We start from the raw sequence: 20004 nt of genomic DNA, 5'->3' as shown, positions 1-20004 counted from the left end.
AGACACAGAAGCCACAACATCTGAAAGAAATTTGCAGATTCCTGTCTTTCAATCCAATCTGTGTGAGATATCTGGCACTCCTGTACTGCCAACAGTTCCTTAGTGGTTGAATCCAGAGGCTCATCATTTTTATTAGGCGCAGTTGTGCAAAGAATGCTGTGATATGGGTGTTGCTTGAAACGTGATCAAATGGAAAAATCCCACAGGAAAATAGTAGTGAACCTTTATCAATAATTGGTTAGGCCTGAACTGGAGTATTGTGAGCAATTCTGGGAAACAGTCTTGAAAAAAGGATATTAAAGCCTGCGAGACCAATGCAAAGGAGATTTATTGTAAAGATACCAAGGAATGGGAGAATTTAATTAGTTGGAAGAAATTAAGAAGCTGAGATTGTTAAAGCTGGAACTGATATGATGAAATTGAATGCTTTCTCTGCACTATATTTTTGTGCTTGTGCTAATTTAACAGAAAAAAAACGAATAAAGTAGAAGGCATCCTGACCTTCCTAAAGTACAATTTTGCAAATATAAGTATTTTAGTTGGCATATATCAAATTGTCTATCAGTGACTACAAAAGGTTGATTGTTACTTTCTTTTAAAGATCCATATGAATTCATTTCTGTAATGAATTCAAAGTATTGCATGGAATTATTTAGTGTTTACAGCACAGGACCACTGTTATACTCTACTCAAGGCTCTTCACAATCTGTAATTACCTGTACCACCTTGCTTTATTACCTCATGTGCATCAGTACTTTCCTTAAAATTCATAAATGCTATAATTGCTTCAAACACTTGAAGTTTTTATGAATCCATTGAATCTGGGCACCACTGGTGAGATGACCATTTGATGCCCTTCTTTAATTGCTTTCAGCAGGTTGGCTGGCTAGCTCCGAATGTAGTTACGAGTTAACCACATTAATGTGTAACCTGAAGTGATATATAGATAAAGGCAGTAGATTACATCTCTAGGGATTACATTCCCCAAAGTACATTATTTACAATAGTGCTTGTAGATAACCATGAGATTGGTTTTTAATTTTATTTGTTGTTATTGAATTCAATGATTCTGGGCTCTGGATTGCTAGTCCAGTGACATTGCTACATAGGGAGAAGTGAGTTTTGAGATGATTTATGGCTCAGGTTGAGGTTCTGGATATGGGTTTGGTCGCTGAGCTGGAAAGTTCATTTCCAGACGTTTCGTCACCTTACTAGGTAACATCTTCAGTGGGCCTCTGGGTGAAGCACTGTTGATAATTCCTGATTTCTATTTATACGTTTGGGTTGGTGGTGTCATTTCCTGTGGCAACATCATTTTCTGTGGTGATGGCATTTCCTGTTCTTTTTCTCAGGGGGTGGTAGATGGTGTCTAACTCTAAGTGTTTGTTGATAGAGTTCCGGTTGGAATGCTATGCTTCTAGGAATTTTCGTGCATGACTCAGGTTGTGTTGTCTTAGAATGGATGTGTTATCCCAGTCAAAGCTGTGTCCTTTCTCATCTGTATGTAAGGACACTAGTGAGAGAGGGTCATGTTGTTTTGTGGCTAGTTAATGTTCATGTATTCGTGTAGGAAGCAGGAATTATCAACAGTGCTTCGCCCAGAAGCCCACTGAACATGTAACCCAGTAGGGTGACAAAACGTGTGGAAATGAACCTTCCAGCTCATCGAGCAAACCTACACCCATAGGCAGAAGTGGTGAATGGAGTAGTAAAGTCCTATTTTTAATTCGATTAGTTAGTAGCTATTGCATTAATGTCCTTTGATCTGAACTTATCCACAGGTGAAAATAATTTCTGTATATTTATCCCGTCAAATGCTTAATAATTTAAACCCTTTTTATTTCCAATTTTAAAATGACCTCTCTGCCTTTACATTCTATTCCTCTAGGAATAAACCCCACTATTTTTCTTGCATTAATTAATAGCCTTCTCAACTGATGTTACTACTTTTAGCAATTTACATACTTGTATTCTCAGTTCTTTTTGGCGCTCTAACTCATTTAGTTTCTTGCCTTACAAGGAATAAGTGATCTCTTTATTCTTCCTACTAAAGGAATCACCTAGCACTTTCCATTTTGAGGTCCATTTACCTGCCTACCTACAAATGACTTGCTGCATTTTTGTATCATGCTCCACATGATTACTGTGACAATACTATTGCTTTAAGAGATTATCTTGATTTCTTTTTTTAAAAAGGCAGAGGTTTTAAGGCAGAGATGATGAGTAGTCTCCACAGAACCATTGGAGTAAATTGTTTGTGAGGTCTTACAGATTTTGTTTTAATGTTGGAACAATAGACGCAGTCCAAATGAGTGTCATCAAGCACTCTAGAACCAGGATTTTTAGTTTCTTAGTTTTTCAATCGTAGTTGCTGCTGAGCTTTTGAAAAAGAGGATGTTATTTTTCCCTTTCTCGTTTACAGCTAAAAGCTGGGGTTATCTTCCTGCTGCTGGGATTACATGTGAGATAATCTGTTTTTCTGAATTTGCCTTTTGCCAAGGTTGTGTTTGAGATGTTACAATATTCAAACAGTTTATTAAAAATAGTTACTGTATTTTTTTAAGCTTTCTAATAGAGTGACAGTTAAGCCAATTCTTTGGTTTTTTTTTCTTTTGTAGTGTTCTAACCAGAGTGCATGAATGAAGTGTGTTTTGCTTCAAATCTGGTAATTTGACTAATTGTATTGTACCTTACAGTTACCTTTTAAAATAAGACAAAGATAGGGTTTAGGCTACCTTAATATATTTTAAGGGGGTCTGATCTGGTCCTGTACCCCAAAGTTGCTAACATCTCTAAATTTCACTCCAAATTTCCAATTTCTAATTGTAAATAATTTACCTAAAGCTGAACAATAATGTAGCATTACTTCCCATTTTTATGGCAGTGTAGGAAACCCTTCCTTAATTCCTAAACTCTGGTCTCTGGTTTATAGCCATCTTTCAATCCATTCTGCTGCCTTCACATGCTTTGACATTTGCTAGGTAACTCTTATGTGGCATATCAAAGGCCTTCTGAAAGACCATGAATAATACATCCACTGGATTGCGCTTACTGAATTATTTGAAGAAAGGTTGCTTCTCTATGACCTTTTGTTTACAAATCCATACCTTATATCTATAACACACACACACACACACCTTTTACATTATATACATAACTTTAGGTTTTTTTAAATCTGATACCTTAGCAAAGATTCTAGTATCCATCCTACTACCAATAGTAACTAGCTGACCTAGAGGTATGTCATCCAGTTCTACTTCACTTTTTGAAGATGGGAATTACATTTGCCATGAACACAAATCGTTTTTCTATAAAAATCTAATTTGTAGCTACTTATGCCCTGGCTGTTTCCTGCTTGTAATATCCTCAAATTTGTTTACTGCCTCATTTCTTAACTGTTACAGTAATGCCCTTGATGATTTCTCCTATTGTAATTTCTTCTTTGGTTTTTGTCTTATGGAAAATTGATGCCCAGTAACTATTCAGCATTCACCTTCTGAGATGATCACATCTAATTTTAGCTCATCTCACAATGGCTCTCACCCCATCTTAATTCTCTATGTTACTTATGTGCTGACAACTTTTAAATCCTTTTGTATTAATGATTCTGTTTAATTGTCTTTTAAAAAGCCCCTTTGCTAAACTCAGCCTATTAAGTTTTACCATTGTATCCTTTATTGTTTGTGCTTTGCATGCATGTACATTGATGTTCTTTTAATATATTACTTATTATTATTTTACTACTTTGCACTGTATACACAAAATCCTGCAAATCCACTGGCAGGTTAGAAGTACCAATGTGAACATCTTCTCTCAGGTCAATGTCCCTGGTAGCGAGACACTGGTCATACCCAACCAGCTGCGATGGGTGAGACACATCGCCCACACATGATTCCCTAACCAAGTGCTATACTCTGAGTTCCGCTATGGACAAGGACACCCTGAAAGCCTCCCTAAACAAATGACACATAGGAGTTGCTTGCCCTGGACCTCAAACTGGAGAAGAAGCAACTGCAAAGGCAGCAAACATTTTGAATGTCACCAAGTGGAACATGTGGAAGCCAAGTGTAAGCAGCAGAAAGAACATGCAAGATCCAGAGTGTTTCATCCACCAGCCTCAAACACCACCTGTGTCACCAATGACAGAGCCTGCAACTCCAGAGCTGGACTATGCAGTCAACGTGGAATCCACTTCCCAATGGGATTGTCAATGAAAGGAGAATAGGCTACTCATTATTGTACTACTTTGCCAGCAATTTTCTCAATTTTAGTTCTCCTAAATTCTATCCTCATTCCTTTTTTTACCCTTTGCCCCTATCTGTATTTGGAGAAAGTGAGGTCTGCAGATACTGGAGATCAGAGTCAAGAGTGTGGTCTGGAAAAGCACAGCCGGGCAGGCAGTATCCGAGGAGCAGGAGCGTCGACATTTCTGGCATAAACACTTCATCAGGAATGAGGCTGAAGCCTCGTTCCTGATGAAGAGCTTATGCCCGAAATGTCAACTCTTCTGCTCCTCAGATGCTGCCTGACCCCGTCTGTGCTTTTTCAGCACTACACTCTTCGACCACTGTCGGCATTTGTTTTTGCATCCTGACCTTTGTTCTCATCCATTTTACTTATTTTTAAATTGCAATTGTATTCACTCAAATCCTCTCATCTGTCCCTCTCCCCAGATTTTGTTAGTTGAAGCAAGTTAAAAGACTTGCATTTAAGTAGCACACCTTTCCTGACCTCAAAATATCCCAATTGCTTTATAGCCAGTTAAACACTTGAGAAGTGCAGTTGCTGATGTTGTAAGAGTGGCCCTTTCTTTTCAATCACATTTATGCTTTCTACTCTGACCTCAGTCTCAGTCAAGTTCAGATGTAACTCGTCTCAGTGGCACAAGACTATTGTCACATAAACTGAAAATCTTGCTACCCACACTCGTTTTTTTCTTCATACACTGATGTGTTGGTCTGTTTCTCCCGAAGTTATTATCACATTGCTCAACTCTAATCTGGAAATTACTACCCTTGGGGGTCCTTTTTATTTTTGTTTATGGCTGCTTTTATTCCAGAAGTAGGACTTCGTTCCTATTCTTTGTTGTTTTGAGATAAACCATGGTAATTGGTTCATCTCTATCATCTTCCAAATTCCTTCCAGCCATTTTGATATCTCATTTTCCTTTGTCATGAAGTAAGTAATGAACCCTCCTTGACTCCAGATTGCAGAACGCATTGATTATTCACAAGTTCATTCTGAAATCAGTTCACTCTACACACACCTTTTGATAAATTATTATTATTAGATGATTCATTGTGAGTTGCTAACATCTATCTTTTAATAGTATAATGAAGACAAAAAGAGTATGACTCTTTTGGGGATCATTCAATAATTCAACAGCCAGTACTAAGTTTGAGAATTGAATTCACAGCCACTTTCTTTCATAAGTAATTTCATAGCGGTTCATTATCACTTTAAGCTAGTGCAACTGAACACAATGAAATACCTATTATCTACTCAATACTTCATCTGTCCTGCTGCCAGTAGTGAAGGTAGTTGAAATGTTTAGTACGCAATAGAGAAAGCAAGAGGCAATATTAATGTACAATGTGATACACTAGGCCTTTTCCTTAGGCCTCAACATCTCATTAGAGTTTTAAAGTAATTTGGTTTTCTCCTTGTGATAAAGAAACAACTGAGATGCTAAGTACACCAAATCTCAGCAATCTCAATATTGAAGACTTGTACTTTAGAGTTAGCACACCCTTACCCAAGCTGCTCAGTATGGCCAAAACACAGGTATTTATTCAACAATGGAAAATTGTCCATGTCTTTCCTGCCAATAAAGAACTGGACAAATTCAATCCAACCAAATAACACTTTCAACATCAGCAAAGTGATGGAAGGTGTAACAGTGCTATCAAGCAGCATTTAATCTGCTTACTGATGCTCAATTTGTATTCCTCAGGGCCCTAATGTTATTAAAATCCTTTTGCAAACATGAACAAAGGAGCTGAATTCAACAGGAGTTGAGTGACTGTGTTTGACATCAAGTCAACATTTGACAGAATATGGAAACAAGGACTCCCTATCATGTTTGAAGTCGGTGGTAATCAGGGAAAACTCCCAATTGATTGGAGTCGTACCGAACATGAAAAAGATGTTTGTGCAGGAAACCAATCATCTCAGCTCTAGGATGTCACTGCAGGTGTTCCTTGTGTTAATGTTTTAGGCCCAAGCATCTTCAACTGCATGAATCAATTATCTTCTCACCATCATTAGTTCAGAAATGGGGATGCTGACTGATGCTTGTTCAGTAACAGTCATAGTGGTTCAGATCAAAAGCAGACTGAATCTATGTGCAACATAACCTGAGTGATAGTCAAACTTTGGCTGATATGTGTACATAACATTCATATTATACAAGTGTCAGACAATGACCATCTCCAACAAGAGAGAATCTAACCAGGAGACAGTAAGGACTGCAGATGCTGGAACTCAGAGTTGTTAATTGCAAAGCTGGGAGGATAAGGCAGATCAGACAGCATCTGAGGAGCAGGAAAGTCAACACTTCAGACCAAACCCCTTCATTAGGACTAGGCAGGAGGAGGGAGCCCAGACATGTAGAACGAGGGGATGTGTGGTGGTAGGGCTGGGGGAAGATTTGGGGGAATGGTGATAGGTGGATGCAGGTAGGGGGTTATTGTGATTGGTCAGTGGGAATGATGGAGTGGATAGGTGAGTAGGAAGGTGGACAATTTAGAGCAGGTCAGGGAGTGGAGGAGAAGGGGTGGGGCTAACATGGAATAAGGCTGGGTGTCGAGGGACTTTGAAGCTGGTGTAGTTGATGTTGAGGAGATTGGGCTGTAAACTTCCCAGCTGCTGTTGTTCCTCCAATTTGTGTTTGGCCTCACTTTGACAGTGGAGGAGGCCAAGGATGGACATGTCACCAGGGGAATTAAAGTGGATAGCTGCTGGTAGGTCAGGTTGGTTAATGCATGCAGAGCACAGATGCTCAGTGAACCAGTCCCTGAATCTGTGTTTGGTCTCCCTGATATACAGGAGACCACATGGGGAGCAACAGATGAGGTTGGATAACATGCAGGTGAATCTTTGTCAAATCTGGAAGGATTGTTTAGGGCTTTGGACAGAGGTGAGAAGGAGATATGGGGAAAGGTGTTACACCTCTTGCAGTTGCAGGGAAAGGTACTGGGTGTAGTGGAGAAGTTGGTGTTGAGTGTAGAGTTGATGAGGGATTTGCGGTGTTAGCAGTTCCTGTGGAAAGTGGACAGGGGCAAGGAAATATGGTTTTGGTGGTGGGGTCTGATTGTAGGTGGCGGAAATGTCAGAGGTTGATGCATTGAATGTGGTGATTGACTGGACTCCATCTCTGGAAACTGACACACACTGATCTCCATTTCAAACCCACTGACGCCCACAGCTACCTTGACTACGTCTCTCACCCACTCTTCTGCAAAACTGCTATTCCCATACTTCCAGGCAATAATGCAGAGACTCGAACAACAACTTTGCCAACCATCCAAACCAAACTTTGGGTCTGCTACGTGGATGACACCTTTGTCGTCACTAAATGAAACAAAATAGAGGAACCTTCAATAATATCCTTATTGGCATAAAATTCACTAAAGAGGAGGAAACAACAAAAAAAAACTGCCTTTCTGAGATGTCACAGTAGAGTGAACAGCCAACGGGGAACTTCAAACCAGCATCTACAACAAAACTACACATATGGAACCAAATATTGAACTACAGGAGTAATCATCCCAACATCCACAAATGAAGGTGCATCAGACCATCATTTCAATGAGCCACCACACACTGCAGCACAGAGGAACTACGCAGAGCAAAGGGAAATCACTTATACCGTGTATTCAAAAAGAACGGTTACCCAATGAACACAGTCTGCCAATTTCTCAGCAACAAACCCAAACAAGCAGACAAAACACATCCAGAAACCCTAGCCACTCTCCCCGACATCAAAGCCATCTCAGAAATGACTGCCAGAGTATTCAGACCCCTTGGCATCATGGTAGCTCACAAACCCATCAACACACTAAAACAGCAGCTAATGAACTTAAAAGACTAATAACAAACAAAATGAATGTCATTTACAAAATACCTTGCAAGAACTGTAACGAACACTGCATTGGACAAACAGGCAGAAAACTAACCACCAGGATACATGAACATCAAGTAGCCACAAAAAGACATGACCCATTCTCACTAGTATCCTGACAGACAGATGAGGAAGGACACCACTTTGACTGGGACAACACATCCATCCTCTGACAAACCAAAAAGAGAAACGCACAGGAAGTCCTCGAAGCATGGCATTCCAACTGGAACACTATCAACAAACACATCAACTTGGACCCCATTTACGACCCTCTGAGAAAAAGAACAGAAAATGGCATCAACCACCCAGGGGAACCTAAACACAAATAGAAAGCGGATCATAATACTAGCACTTCACCAGAGGCTCACTGATGATGTTACCCAGTATGGTGACGAAACATCTGAAAATCAACTTTCCACCTCAGCAAGCAAACTTACATCCATTGTTAAATGTTTCTAAAAGCTAAAGCTTACTACTTAAACACAGTATAGTGGTGACTAGACAGTCTCATTTAAAATGCTATCACTTCCTGTGTAAACTAGAAAAATCTTATTAATCCAAAGACCTGTAATTATGTTTTCATGATTAAACATACACCTTTTTAAAAAACTATCATTGTAGTGTCTGGACAGTAAACCTTTAAATAGTTTATTCCCTTGTGTAACTGGATATCATTTTCCAGGTTAATGAAATGAAGAAGCAACTCATTTTGGCCAAACATTGAAACTAAACTTTGACTTTATTTCCAATTTTTCTGTAGCATTTAAATTAATAAGCCTACGTGTGTTGTGTTTCAACATTTGTATATCTGGTTTAAATCGTTATTGTGCTCTTAATTTCATGGACAATTTAGCATTTTATCTATAGCTTACTGATGCTTAAAAATTCTTGTACTTAAGCAGAAATACTGATTGTACCCAGAAATACTACTTAATCTTCAGTTTTAGAAACAAAAAAATTTTATGGTTTGCATGGTAATACTGAACCCATTTTAAAATTATGTCCCAATGTGAAGGCACTTAGTTTAAGGTCACTCTCTCACCACATATTTGAAGGGGAGTTAAGAATAATTTGTTGTTAGCCCAATAAAATGCAATTTATTCTCGCTTTGCAACGCTGAGAGAAATTTGTGTAACATTGAGCTGCTACGTGTGAATATTTTCTTACAAGTGGTACATGCTACGTAAAAGTAACAGATATTGTCCTAACTAACGCAGGAATTGTAACAACCTCAACAGTGGGTAAATGTTAGTATTGTAGTTTTTTTTAAATGCAGAAAAGTTTCTCAGGTGCTGAGAATCCTTCGCTTTTTCTCTCTCTCTCTCACACACACAAGGCGGAGACGGTTATTCTGAGAGTTAGTGGTCGCTAAGGCAACCAGAAGGAGTATGCAGTGAATGCTGCCGCTTCCCACTGTTCCCAGCTGTGGGATGTGCTCTGGCGCTGACGATGCGCGCTGCTCGCAGCAAAGGCTGTACCGGCCAGTCACAGACTTTCACTCGGACGGAAGTGCCTCAACAGTCTCTCCTCTTGTCATTTGCCAACAGGGGTTCCTGAGCCGTCGGCTGAAAGGTTCCATCAAAAGGACAAAGAGCCAGCCCAAGCTCGACAGGAACAGCAGTTTCCGGCACATTTTACCTGGATTTAGGAGCGTGGAGAATGAAAGGTAAAGAGCGTCTCCGATGTCTTTCCTTCCTCCGTATCTTTTACTGCCGTCACAGTCCAAATATCTTTGCATTAACAAATGTCTTCTTTGTAGCGGACGTGTTGCCCAATTACTGGCTTCCTTAGCGATGGTGTAATGATTTTAAACAGCTGCCGAGGATTCAGCCCAAATATTAATCCAGCGGAATTCGAAAGATCTTTTCCCAGCGTAATTGTTCCCACATTTGCTTCCTGTGAAACGAGACGTGCCTTTATGGTGGCGATTTGTACTATTCCATTGTGATGTGTCGCTTTTCTAGATTTTGGAAGAAATTAATTATTTAAACAAGTAGTTTATTTTTTACAGCTGCACTGTCTGCTATTTTTCGGAAGAATGTAAAAAAAACTGCTTGCCTGGCTATTGTTCTTTTTCAGCATATGCTTTGTTTTTTGAACATCTACGTTTGACTGTTGCAGTTAGGGATGGGTTGTGTGAAATGCAGCGCTAATCTGTTCTGTCTGTACCTTGGCCGCGAGTTCTTGTGAGATGGGTTACTGTGATTGAAGGATGTCTGAAATATCAGTCGACGTTTCCCCCTGCAAATCCAGGTACCTATGCATAGGCGAGGAAGAGTTGCTCAGTCTGTCACCTGTCCGTGAAATTGTGTTTTATTTAAGCGGAGGTGGGGGTATGGTCCTGAATCCGACAGTGTCTTCAGCCAACTATATTAATAGATTTGTAGCGATGAGGTACTTACTGCTCTTTCTCTAACGCCATCATAACGAATAGTGAGATACTGCCCATATTGGTGGGGTATTTATTATTCAATTATCTCGACGGTCTGTGATGTGGTCACTGTAATTGATCTACTCTGTCGCATCAATCAGCTCGGACCACACATTATGGGCCGCCAAACCAATCTGTCAATTTTGCAATTCCCTTTCAAAAGTAATAATAATTAGCCATCTGTTTTATTCAAACAGCATAGACCACCATATATACTAAGAAAAATTCAATCTATTTCTCGTTAACTCAGGGACAAAGTAGAAGTTAAATTATAAATAAGCCAGCCACATACAGTATTAAGATGGAATGGGATAACTGAAATATTTAAATTTGACATGTATTTTTCTGGTTGGAATAAGTATTGTATAGCTATGTACGAAGAATGCTGTGGTCTCAGGAGCCAATGGATACCTAATTATGTCCTTTTTCCATGGATATTCTTTGGATATTGCATGAGGATTTGTCATGGAAGCAATGTTTGCATCAGTTCTTCAGCAGAAAATTGATAATGAGTGCAGTACAAACTCATGTAAATCATGTATAAGTGAAATTGAATCTAATTATACCCCATCCAGTCTGCACATGCTCTGTCTGTTAAAATGACAAAAGGGGAAACAATTGCTGCACTGGCCTTTTGAAAGACACTTTAAATCCATTCTAAATTTGGTGACAGATGTTTCCTATTAATTTAGTTGCAATTATTGTTTACCATGAAACAAATTTTGGCCCCTTGCCTTTTACATAAACCTAAACTGCATTTTAATAGCCCAATAAAATGTGCACTATGGCATCAGTGCTACAGCAATAATACTTACTCTTAATATTTGTCATTTGTTATATGTCAGACTTTCAAACTTATTTAAATTTGAGTGTCTCAATTTAGTTGTAGTCATTTAACAACATGATACCTATTCGCATCCAGCAAAATATTGGAATTCCAAAAGAGAAAACCTAGCAATCAAATTTGATGGGAAAAATAATTCCTTTTGATATCTTGGTTATGTGTGACATTCCTAGTTTAGTATTTTAAGCATGTTCATCAACAGTTATTGCACTTATTTCTTTCAGTTATCCTCTCCCAATCCCCATCCCCAAAAACCCATCACCGTACAATAAAATGCTTATTTTGTTGAAATTCAAGCTTTAGTAGATGAATGGCTATTCACATGGGAACTTCTGTAAGTTTTTCTGCATGTTTGACCTTGAGGGATCTAAGAAGAAAAATAGAGGGTGTTTTCGATTTAAGTTGCTTTTGATCAGCGCTTTTAATACATTATACATTATTTTTCAGCATCGGTTTTCTTTCCTCCTGCTACACTGGTGTGGAAGTATGGGACCTGTATTTACTGAACCGTCATGCTGCCACCTGAGTAACTATTGTTTTTGGGTTTTTGTGGCGCATTGGTAATGCCCTACCACAGGGCCAGAAAGTCCAGGTTCAAGTCCTACCTGCCCTGGAAGTGTGGCAGAACATCTTGAATAGGCTGTTTTAAAAATATTGGTTTTCTTTTGTCCAACCAGTGAAATAATAGCAATTTATCAAGGGCATGAAAGCTGAGCCTGGTCAGTCTTAACCCTCTGTCCTCGTGTGCTTTCCAGCAGGTCTCATCAGAGAGACTGGTACAGTATTGCTACCTCAGCTGAGATTGAGCTATTCACCTTGAATCATGTGTTTAAACTTGAGACCTTCTGGTCTGTAAGGTTTCAATACACATTTTCTTTGTCAACAGGAGTTATTGAAGAATGATGTGTTCCTCAAAACACTACATCTAATTTTATTCTGATGGTGAAGATCTTCAATATCTAAATACTGTAATTGCAAGTTTCTTTCATCACCACACTGAATACAAGTATGCCATCTTTTTAGGATCCTGATTCTTTTATTGTTTAGTTCAATGTTAAAATTCTGATTAAATGCATAGTTTGCAAAGCAAATCCTGTTAAATTGATTTTTCAAGACTTCTTATGGGCCCTTCACTCACCTCTGCACAAATGGCTGCTTCCTCAATCCACTTGTTTCTGGCAGACAAAAAATAGTTCACATCTTTTGACAAAAAGCAATGGGAGTTCATTGCCACAGACCTGGCTACCCAAACTATTAATAAGGCTGTTGACAGTACATGGTAAGCTCAGGTCATTTACAGTGTATCTGGACAATTGCTAAGGATAAATGGTTACTGATATGTTTTCAAGTGTGGAGCATGTGGAATGCAATCATGTAAAGGTCAAGAAAAAAGTTATATAGACTTTAACTACAATCAATCATTCTTTTCTGCAAAATATTTTTACACCTGAAATACACTTGTATCATTGTTTTCTTTTTTTTTGTTTAAAGACCCATATGTGTTCAAACTAGATGACTAATACTATATAATTCTCACTGCTGTCCCTTCTTTCATCTGCTGTCATGGATGCTGCTTTAACAGAGTGGCTCCATCAGAAGGAAAGACCATTTACTCAACAATGATCTGTCAGTTGTCTTAAGTAAGTCAGTTGCTAGGTTAATTTAAGAAGGTTTTGGAAAGTCTATTTTATGGTACTTTGCCTGATCATTATTTTTTTTTTAAAAAGTAAAAATTAAACTACTCCTGCAAAAAGTAGGTCAATTCTAATGGCAAAAAAATGTTGAATACAATATGTAGTGTGCAACATGAAACAAACAAGCCTCTCTTGGTTTTAGATGTCATAAGAATCCTGTTGTTTTACTATCTTTGTATGCTTTCACGTAGATTCTATAACAATATTATGCAGCAGTGAATTCCAGCAGATGCTTCATCACAGCTACTGTGTAGCATTTGACCATGCTGTATCTATGGCTTGTCCATCTCCAGTCAGAAAGTGCTCATAAACATCTTCAAGTTTCTTTGATGAGTAAAGTACTATACCTGCTAATTGAAGATGGATTCAATCTCCCTTTGTTTTTGGAATTTATGCATACAGTAAGTTAAGATCTTACCTTGGTATGGTTTATATTTTGTTTTTACAGCTGTGATCTTGCAATTCTAATATAATTATAATATTTGCTGTTGGTGCAAGACTTGACTGTCTTGGAGAACAGCCAGAAAAATATTTGTCATTGTTGCGGTTGTGGAAGAAACAGACTTTCATTGTTTTCAGTGTTGGAGAAAATTAAAATAGCTTCATACCACATATTCCCAAATCATAATTTTAATAAGTTTACTTAGAACTAGAAAATTTGTAAGGCTGATAGATGCACCTAAAATTAGAAGCATGGATTGGGTGCTTTTGATTTAATTTTGAGGCAGAGAAAATTTGTCAATAAATTGGATTTGAAAAACCATCTTTGCTTAGACCACAGACAACAAGCACAGTGAATGTGATGAAGCAACAGTGTACTTAATATGGTGTATAAGAAGGAAGGTTTTAAAAGGTTGCTATAATGATTGTATTTCCAATGTGTGATCAGCATGGTTTTCTGATTCCTAGTTTATTGCTCCTAGTTGTTAAAAATTGGGTTTTCTGAAAAGATTATTTTGAAATAATAAATAATGGGTAGAGAATAAGGGTGTGCAGTTTAGATAATTTGCAAAGGAAGCAGAAGAAATAATGAAGAAAAACATTTTTGGGCAGCAGTTGGTTAGCATCTGATGCATACTGACTGAGTGTGGTGAAGGCCGATTCAATTATAAGTTCTCTTTGAAAACAGGATTAAATAATTATCAGCCAGGAAAATTTTACAAACCTGCATGAAAAGGGATGGACTCTGGGTGAATTGCTTCTTTGGAGAGGTAGCACCAGACACAATGGACCAAATTGCCAGCTTCTGTGCTGCACACATTCGAGGTGAAGTCTTCTACCTAGTTGGAAGGTAATAGTAGTGGGAACAATTTGAGGTACTGAGTTGTGGGCACTGCACATGAAGCTTATATCACACCACATTATCGATTATTAGTCTATTTTTTTCCAAAAATAATCTTGCAGTGATTCTGTATCTGATTGTAAACTGTCTGTTTGATTTTCCCCTATCTCCTCCAGCAACTGATTCCCATTTATGGAATCTGATGATCTATCAAATATAAATGAAGTAATCTCGATAATAGCCCATCTTTTTTGTCTGTCAGTTTTTTTTTTACCTTGTGTTTTATTAATACATGTAGCTACCTGTCTGTTCCAGGTTTGGAGACGTTTCTTCCACATTCCAGGCTTTACTTTTCCTGTACTTTAGGTTTTCCGTGGTTAGATTCAAATTATTTGAGGAAGTATATTTAGATTTCATATTTATTGAATCAATGATTGAAAGTGTAACAAATGAGTCTATAGATAATTTTTTACATACTTTAATTATTTGGATTGATTTTAAAATTCTATCTCCATTGGGCACTAACCTTTGTGCCATTCAGTAGATTCCAGGGAAAAATTAAGAGTTGCATTTCCAGAACTACAGCTTCATTTTTGTAAGGCAGCTTGTCTTATTCACCCAAGGCTAGTGGATAGGGGTGCAAGGTCAAACACATTGAAGTCAGTGGTAGAAATTGATTTGCTGCTAATTAAGCAAGGGAAGTATTTTCCCAGTGTGTTAGTTCTTAAAGACAATCTGTCAATAACGACTGCAAGGAAAAAAGAGACATTCACCCTAATTTCATTTGTTCTGACAAATCACATTTCCTCAAAATTGCAGTATCTCTGCTTCTTCTGTATCTGCTACTGAAATGTTGCTATGTCTCACAAAGCTGACAAAACCATTATGAAATTAATGCTTTTGAAACTGTTAGATCCTGTTTAATTTCAAATATGTGAATTGTGCCTCTGTCGAATTCTCCTCAAATCCAGTCCACTTTGGTATATTCAGTGCTGTTGCTTCAGCAAGTTGATAGGTTGTTTGTTTTAATGTTACAAAAGAGACATTTCCTTTGAATGTGGATATGAAGAAAAGCTTGAAGTTAATTTGAGTTTTTCTGGTAAGAATATATTGGTCCAGTGTGCAACTTACTGATTTTAAGTGTAGTTTTTGTTTTTACATTTTTTAGGCATTTGTAGGAATTAGACTGATGCTCTTCATTGATATGAAGTGTTTCACCTGAAATTCCATTATGTAAAACCAAGCTAATATTACAAGCAAATCTTTATCAAGCATCACCGAACTTGTGATTTTTAGTTTTGCTGATAGCATACTCTAAGAGCTTTCATGATTTTAAGGAAATAACGTCTTACATAAGCATTTCTGCTTTAGTGATAATACATCATAGGAACATAGAAGATAGGAGCAGGAGTAAACCATTCAGCCCCTCACCAGCTCTACCATTCAATATGATCATGGCTGATCATTGAGCTGAATACCCTAATCCTGTCCTGCCCTCCTCCATATCCCTTCATTCCTTTAGCTCAAGAGCTATATCTACATCCTTCTGCAAACTCATGATGTTTTAGCTTCAACCACTTTCTGTGATAGTGAATTCTACAGACTCACCACTTTCTGGGTGAAGAAATCATAAGAGAACTTCTGTCAGAGCCAATAGTCCTTTGTAAACTTCGTCTGTAGTGAATGAACAAGGGACTGCATATTTTAGTGACTTACTTGGGATTCGCAGTTGTATTTGACCAAGTTCAACTTAGCTCAGATGAAACTTTACAGAGGCCCTTGTTGGCTATGCCTATTTAGAAGAGTAATATTTCAACACCTGATTAATTTTAATTTGAAAATAAAAATCCAAGCCCCACTTAACCATTCTTTCTCCTCTTAATTTTGCCTGAAAATTAACTAGTGCTTTTATCTAATACTTAATACAATCTTCACTAAGCATTAATTCTCAATTAAACCAGGTTCAAGCATTATGCATCTTATCAACCAATCAACTTTTGCCTCACCTGTTGAGCTCATTCTCTTCTGGCTTATCAGTAATTGTTGTTGACTACACACATCTATATTAACAAATAGAATTTAATAAAAATTGAGCAACAAATGAAAGTGAGTTTCAAACAGGAGAAGCTGACAAGCTTATGCCCATGCTACTATCATAATTCAAAGCTCACCAGGAAAACCTAGTTTTGAAATACAAAGACAGATCATAGTATACTACTTGAGGATCCATAATCTAATGTAGAAGACGACAAATCCTAACCTATGATATATTTACAATGCTGGCCATATAAGGAAAAAGCTTGAATGTGTATATTACCATACTTGAAGGATGGCCTGCACTGCTTTACAATCAACTAATTTGATTCTGAAGTGCAGTCGTATCTCAGACAAAATGTTAATATTACAGAGAATTAAACAATCTTGGATACAAGCAAAGGGTAAAAACCGAGACTACTTCAGGTAAGGAGTCAGTGGTTAAACTAATTTTTTTTTTACTCCTAAAATCCTTCACTCTTTACCTCTGTCAGCAAGCACTTAGACCACTTCCCCATGCCCTAAGGCTTGACTTCTGAATTCTTGATATGTTCCTTGGCTTAAAGAAAGAAAAGAAAGAAATAATGTTTTATAAAGCACAGTCCATGATGTCAGGATATCACGGAATGCTGCACAGCCAGCAAACTACTTTCAGCATATTTTTGCACTCATTGTGAAGGGAAATGTGGCCAATTTTCAGGCAATTAGGTCCCATAAACAGTAATGAAATAAGTGGTGATTTACTGTTTTTTGAGTAATAAATGTTGGAAAGTTCATTGGGAGAATGCTACTCATCTCCAAATAGTGTGAAGGATATTTTAAAATATCTATTTGCAAGAAGGGGTACAACCTCAGTTAAACAGCTCATCAAAAAATGACAATCTCTGATAATGTAACACTGCTCTTTAGCCCACCTTAGCGTCAGTTTAGGCTATTTGTTCAAGATTGGCTTTAACCTAAGATCTTCTGATTCACCAAGACAATGATGCCACTGAGCTACAGCTGACATGATTCAACACTCCACAAATTTCAACTTAAAGTGCTGCTGCCCACACCTTTGCCCAGTGTCGTCTTCTACATTAGATTATGGATCCTCAACCATTCTTTCCCAGTTTTACTTTGTGCCCCCCTCAAGTTGATATTCTCATCTTCAGATCTCCTAGTTTCTTTCCTCCACTCTTCAATGTTGGTTTCTTTCTTTTGTGAACCTGACCAAACCTCCTCAAAATATATTGAGGAGTTAGTCTAGACTCTAATGTTTTCTTACTTTAAAGATAAGTGTAAGATGTTGTGCTCCGTATGCAATTTGATTGGCCAAACTACCAGAATGAACAAAATACATTTTTATTCATTTACTGTTATTAAAATACAAAGTAAAATAATTGGCTTGACTGTAACTCTATCAAAATGCCTATCAAAACAATATGTATTAACAATTACCAATTAACTGTTTCAATGTAGTAACATCCCATAAACACGCCCTTAGCAAAGGCAAATTCAGTAAAATAGACAGTCACACATGCAATTTTAGCAGCAGGAAGAGAACTCCAGCTTTTAGCTGTAACAGAGAGGGGACAAAGAGCTTCCACATCCAGCTTCACGATCCCAGCAATTGCTACTGAAAGCTTAAACTTTATTTAAAAAGTCCTAGTTCTGAGGGAGCTTGAACCTACCCATTCACGCTTTTTCCATTGTTCCAACTTGAAAAAGAGCTAAGTCCTCTCAAGCTGTTTACTTTATTGGCTTTGGAGCAGACTACACATGACTTCTAACTCAATTTTTCGTTACTTATTTTTAAAAAAGGGCAAAATACACCTCTTAAATCCATAGCGATTGTTCCACTTCGGTAGAGCATTTTTGCATTCTTGCATCTGCTAATTCAATTCCATGATTGATAGCCATTTTAAAACTGCTCTGTATCACTGCTAATCAGCCTTTTCCCTTTTTCAGCTTTTTTTTTGCAAAACCCTTCTGAATGACTCTGGCTGTTGATATGCTGCTTGTCCCATTTGTTTCCTCTTGCTTGATGTCTATTGTTTTGTCCTTGTGTGAAAAACAGAGTTTTTTTTCTGTGTGTAAAGAATACTGCAGAAATACAAATTGTTGTTTCCAAGCAGGAAATTGTGCAACATGCAGCAGTTGTAGAAGTCAGTGGAGGTTATGATGGTTTGTGATGTTGCAACAAGTGATGTGCCTTAGCATGTGTGGATCAGCAGTTGCAGAAATCTGTGCAAATGCCCTGAAAGATTTATGTTACAAATGTAGTTAGAGTGCTAAGAGGATGAGGGTCCCCCTTGAAATCTTCTAGTCTTCAGTCACTGCCACCTTCAATTCCCATGCCTCAGTTCCTTCAGTGTCCATCTGGTGATTGTGCTGATTCTCCTTTTACCTCCAGATTGTCTCGTATTGTTCCCAAGGGTCCCTGGCTGTGAACTCCTTACAGTGGTTTGCAACTTCGCAACCAGTGTTCAATTTAAAGGAGAATGCAACATTCATCAAAGTGCAAATGTTAAGGAGAATGAGGTCAGAAAGGCATAATTATATAAGATCATTTTTGTACCTTGACCAGTTCAGTCTCAATACTGTGGGAATATGTGAATGGGGTGGTGATAGCCTATTGGATTAACAGCACAGCGATTTCATGCCAGATCCCCAGATAATGTTTTGGGGATCTGAGTTCGAATCCTGCCATGGCAGATGATAGAATTTAAATGCAATAAAAATCTGGAATCGAGTCTAACAATGACAATGTATCCATTCTTGATTGTTAGCAAATACCATCTGGTCCACTAATGCTCTTTCGGGAAGGAAGCTGCCATCCTTCTCTCGTGTAGCCCACATGTGACTCCACACCCACAGCAATGGGGTTGACTCTTAACTACCCTCTGGGTTATGGGGGGTGGGCAATAAATGCTGCCCTAGCCAGCAACACCCTCATCTTGTGTCATGAATTTTTAAAAATTGGATATCAGAATAGAGGGTGTCAAATGTTGTGGGAGAGAGGACTGATGGGATCATAGTTGCAACAACAGCCAGAACAAAATGCAGGTTGGTGTTCAACAAATATTTGAGGAAGAATTATGAATTTTGAGGAGAATTGGTGATTTTGATCATGAAGAAAATGTGTTCTTTTTACGAAGGTAATTACAGTGAAGGTCTGTATGGTTGCTTTCATTTCCGAGGCAGATTTCTGACTCATGGCTTTAATTAAAAAAGGTAGGTGTAAACCACACTAAAAATCAAAAGGAAATGCAGGTTAAAGAGTATAAAAACAAAGGAGGCGGTTGAAAACAAATTAGGAAGAGAATTTTGGAAATATTCCAAAACAATTGAGGTGAGATTAACAGCAGGTCAAGGATGTTCATGTAGGATGCTCTGGTACAGAAATCAAAGAGAAGTAGGTACACCTGCATTATTATTGATAGTAATTTTAATTCAAGTTTAAAGTACATGCTGTTTAGTGCTATCCTGCATGAGTAGTGTTAACCCTTTCAGTTTCTAAATACCTCAGTATTTAAAAACAGAAATAAACTTCTAAAATGGTACCAATAAGATTCGACTGTCTGGAACCCATTGTCAGATTTCACGGCTGTAAGA

At 38.0% G+C, this 20004-nt stretch overlaps 1 protein-coding gene across 7 annotated transcripts in view; it reads left to right on the top strand.

The window, feature by feature from the left end:
* LOC140469406 (disabled homolog 2-interacting protein-like) overlaps positions 1-20004 on the top strand; it is a 705419-nt gene that overhangs the window by 472758 nt on the left and 212657 nt on the right. For 6 of the 7 annotated variants that reach the window (XM_072565892.1, XM_072565890.1, XM_072565891.1 and 3 more), the window contains one exon: positions 9670-9788. In XM_072565892.1, the coding sequence (XP_072421993.1) occupies positions 9670-9788 (119 nt within the window). Of the gene's footprint in view, positions 1-9669; positions 9789-13367; positions 13493-20004 lie in introns of those variants that run through there. The other variant, XM_072565895.1, reaches the window with a different exon arrangement.

This window comes from Chiloscyllium punctatum, chromosome 49 (assembly GCF_047496795.1).
Source record: "Chiloscyllium punctatum isolate Juve2018m chromosome 49, sChiPun1.3, whole genome shotgun sequence".
NCBI lineage: Eukaryota > Metazoa > Chordata > Chondrichthyes > Orectolobiformes > Hemiscylliidae > Chiloscyllium > Chiloscyllium punctatum.
The sequence above is the reverse complement of the archived record's forward strand: the minus strand, read 5'-3'. Positions and strand labels throughout refer to the sequence as shown.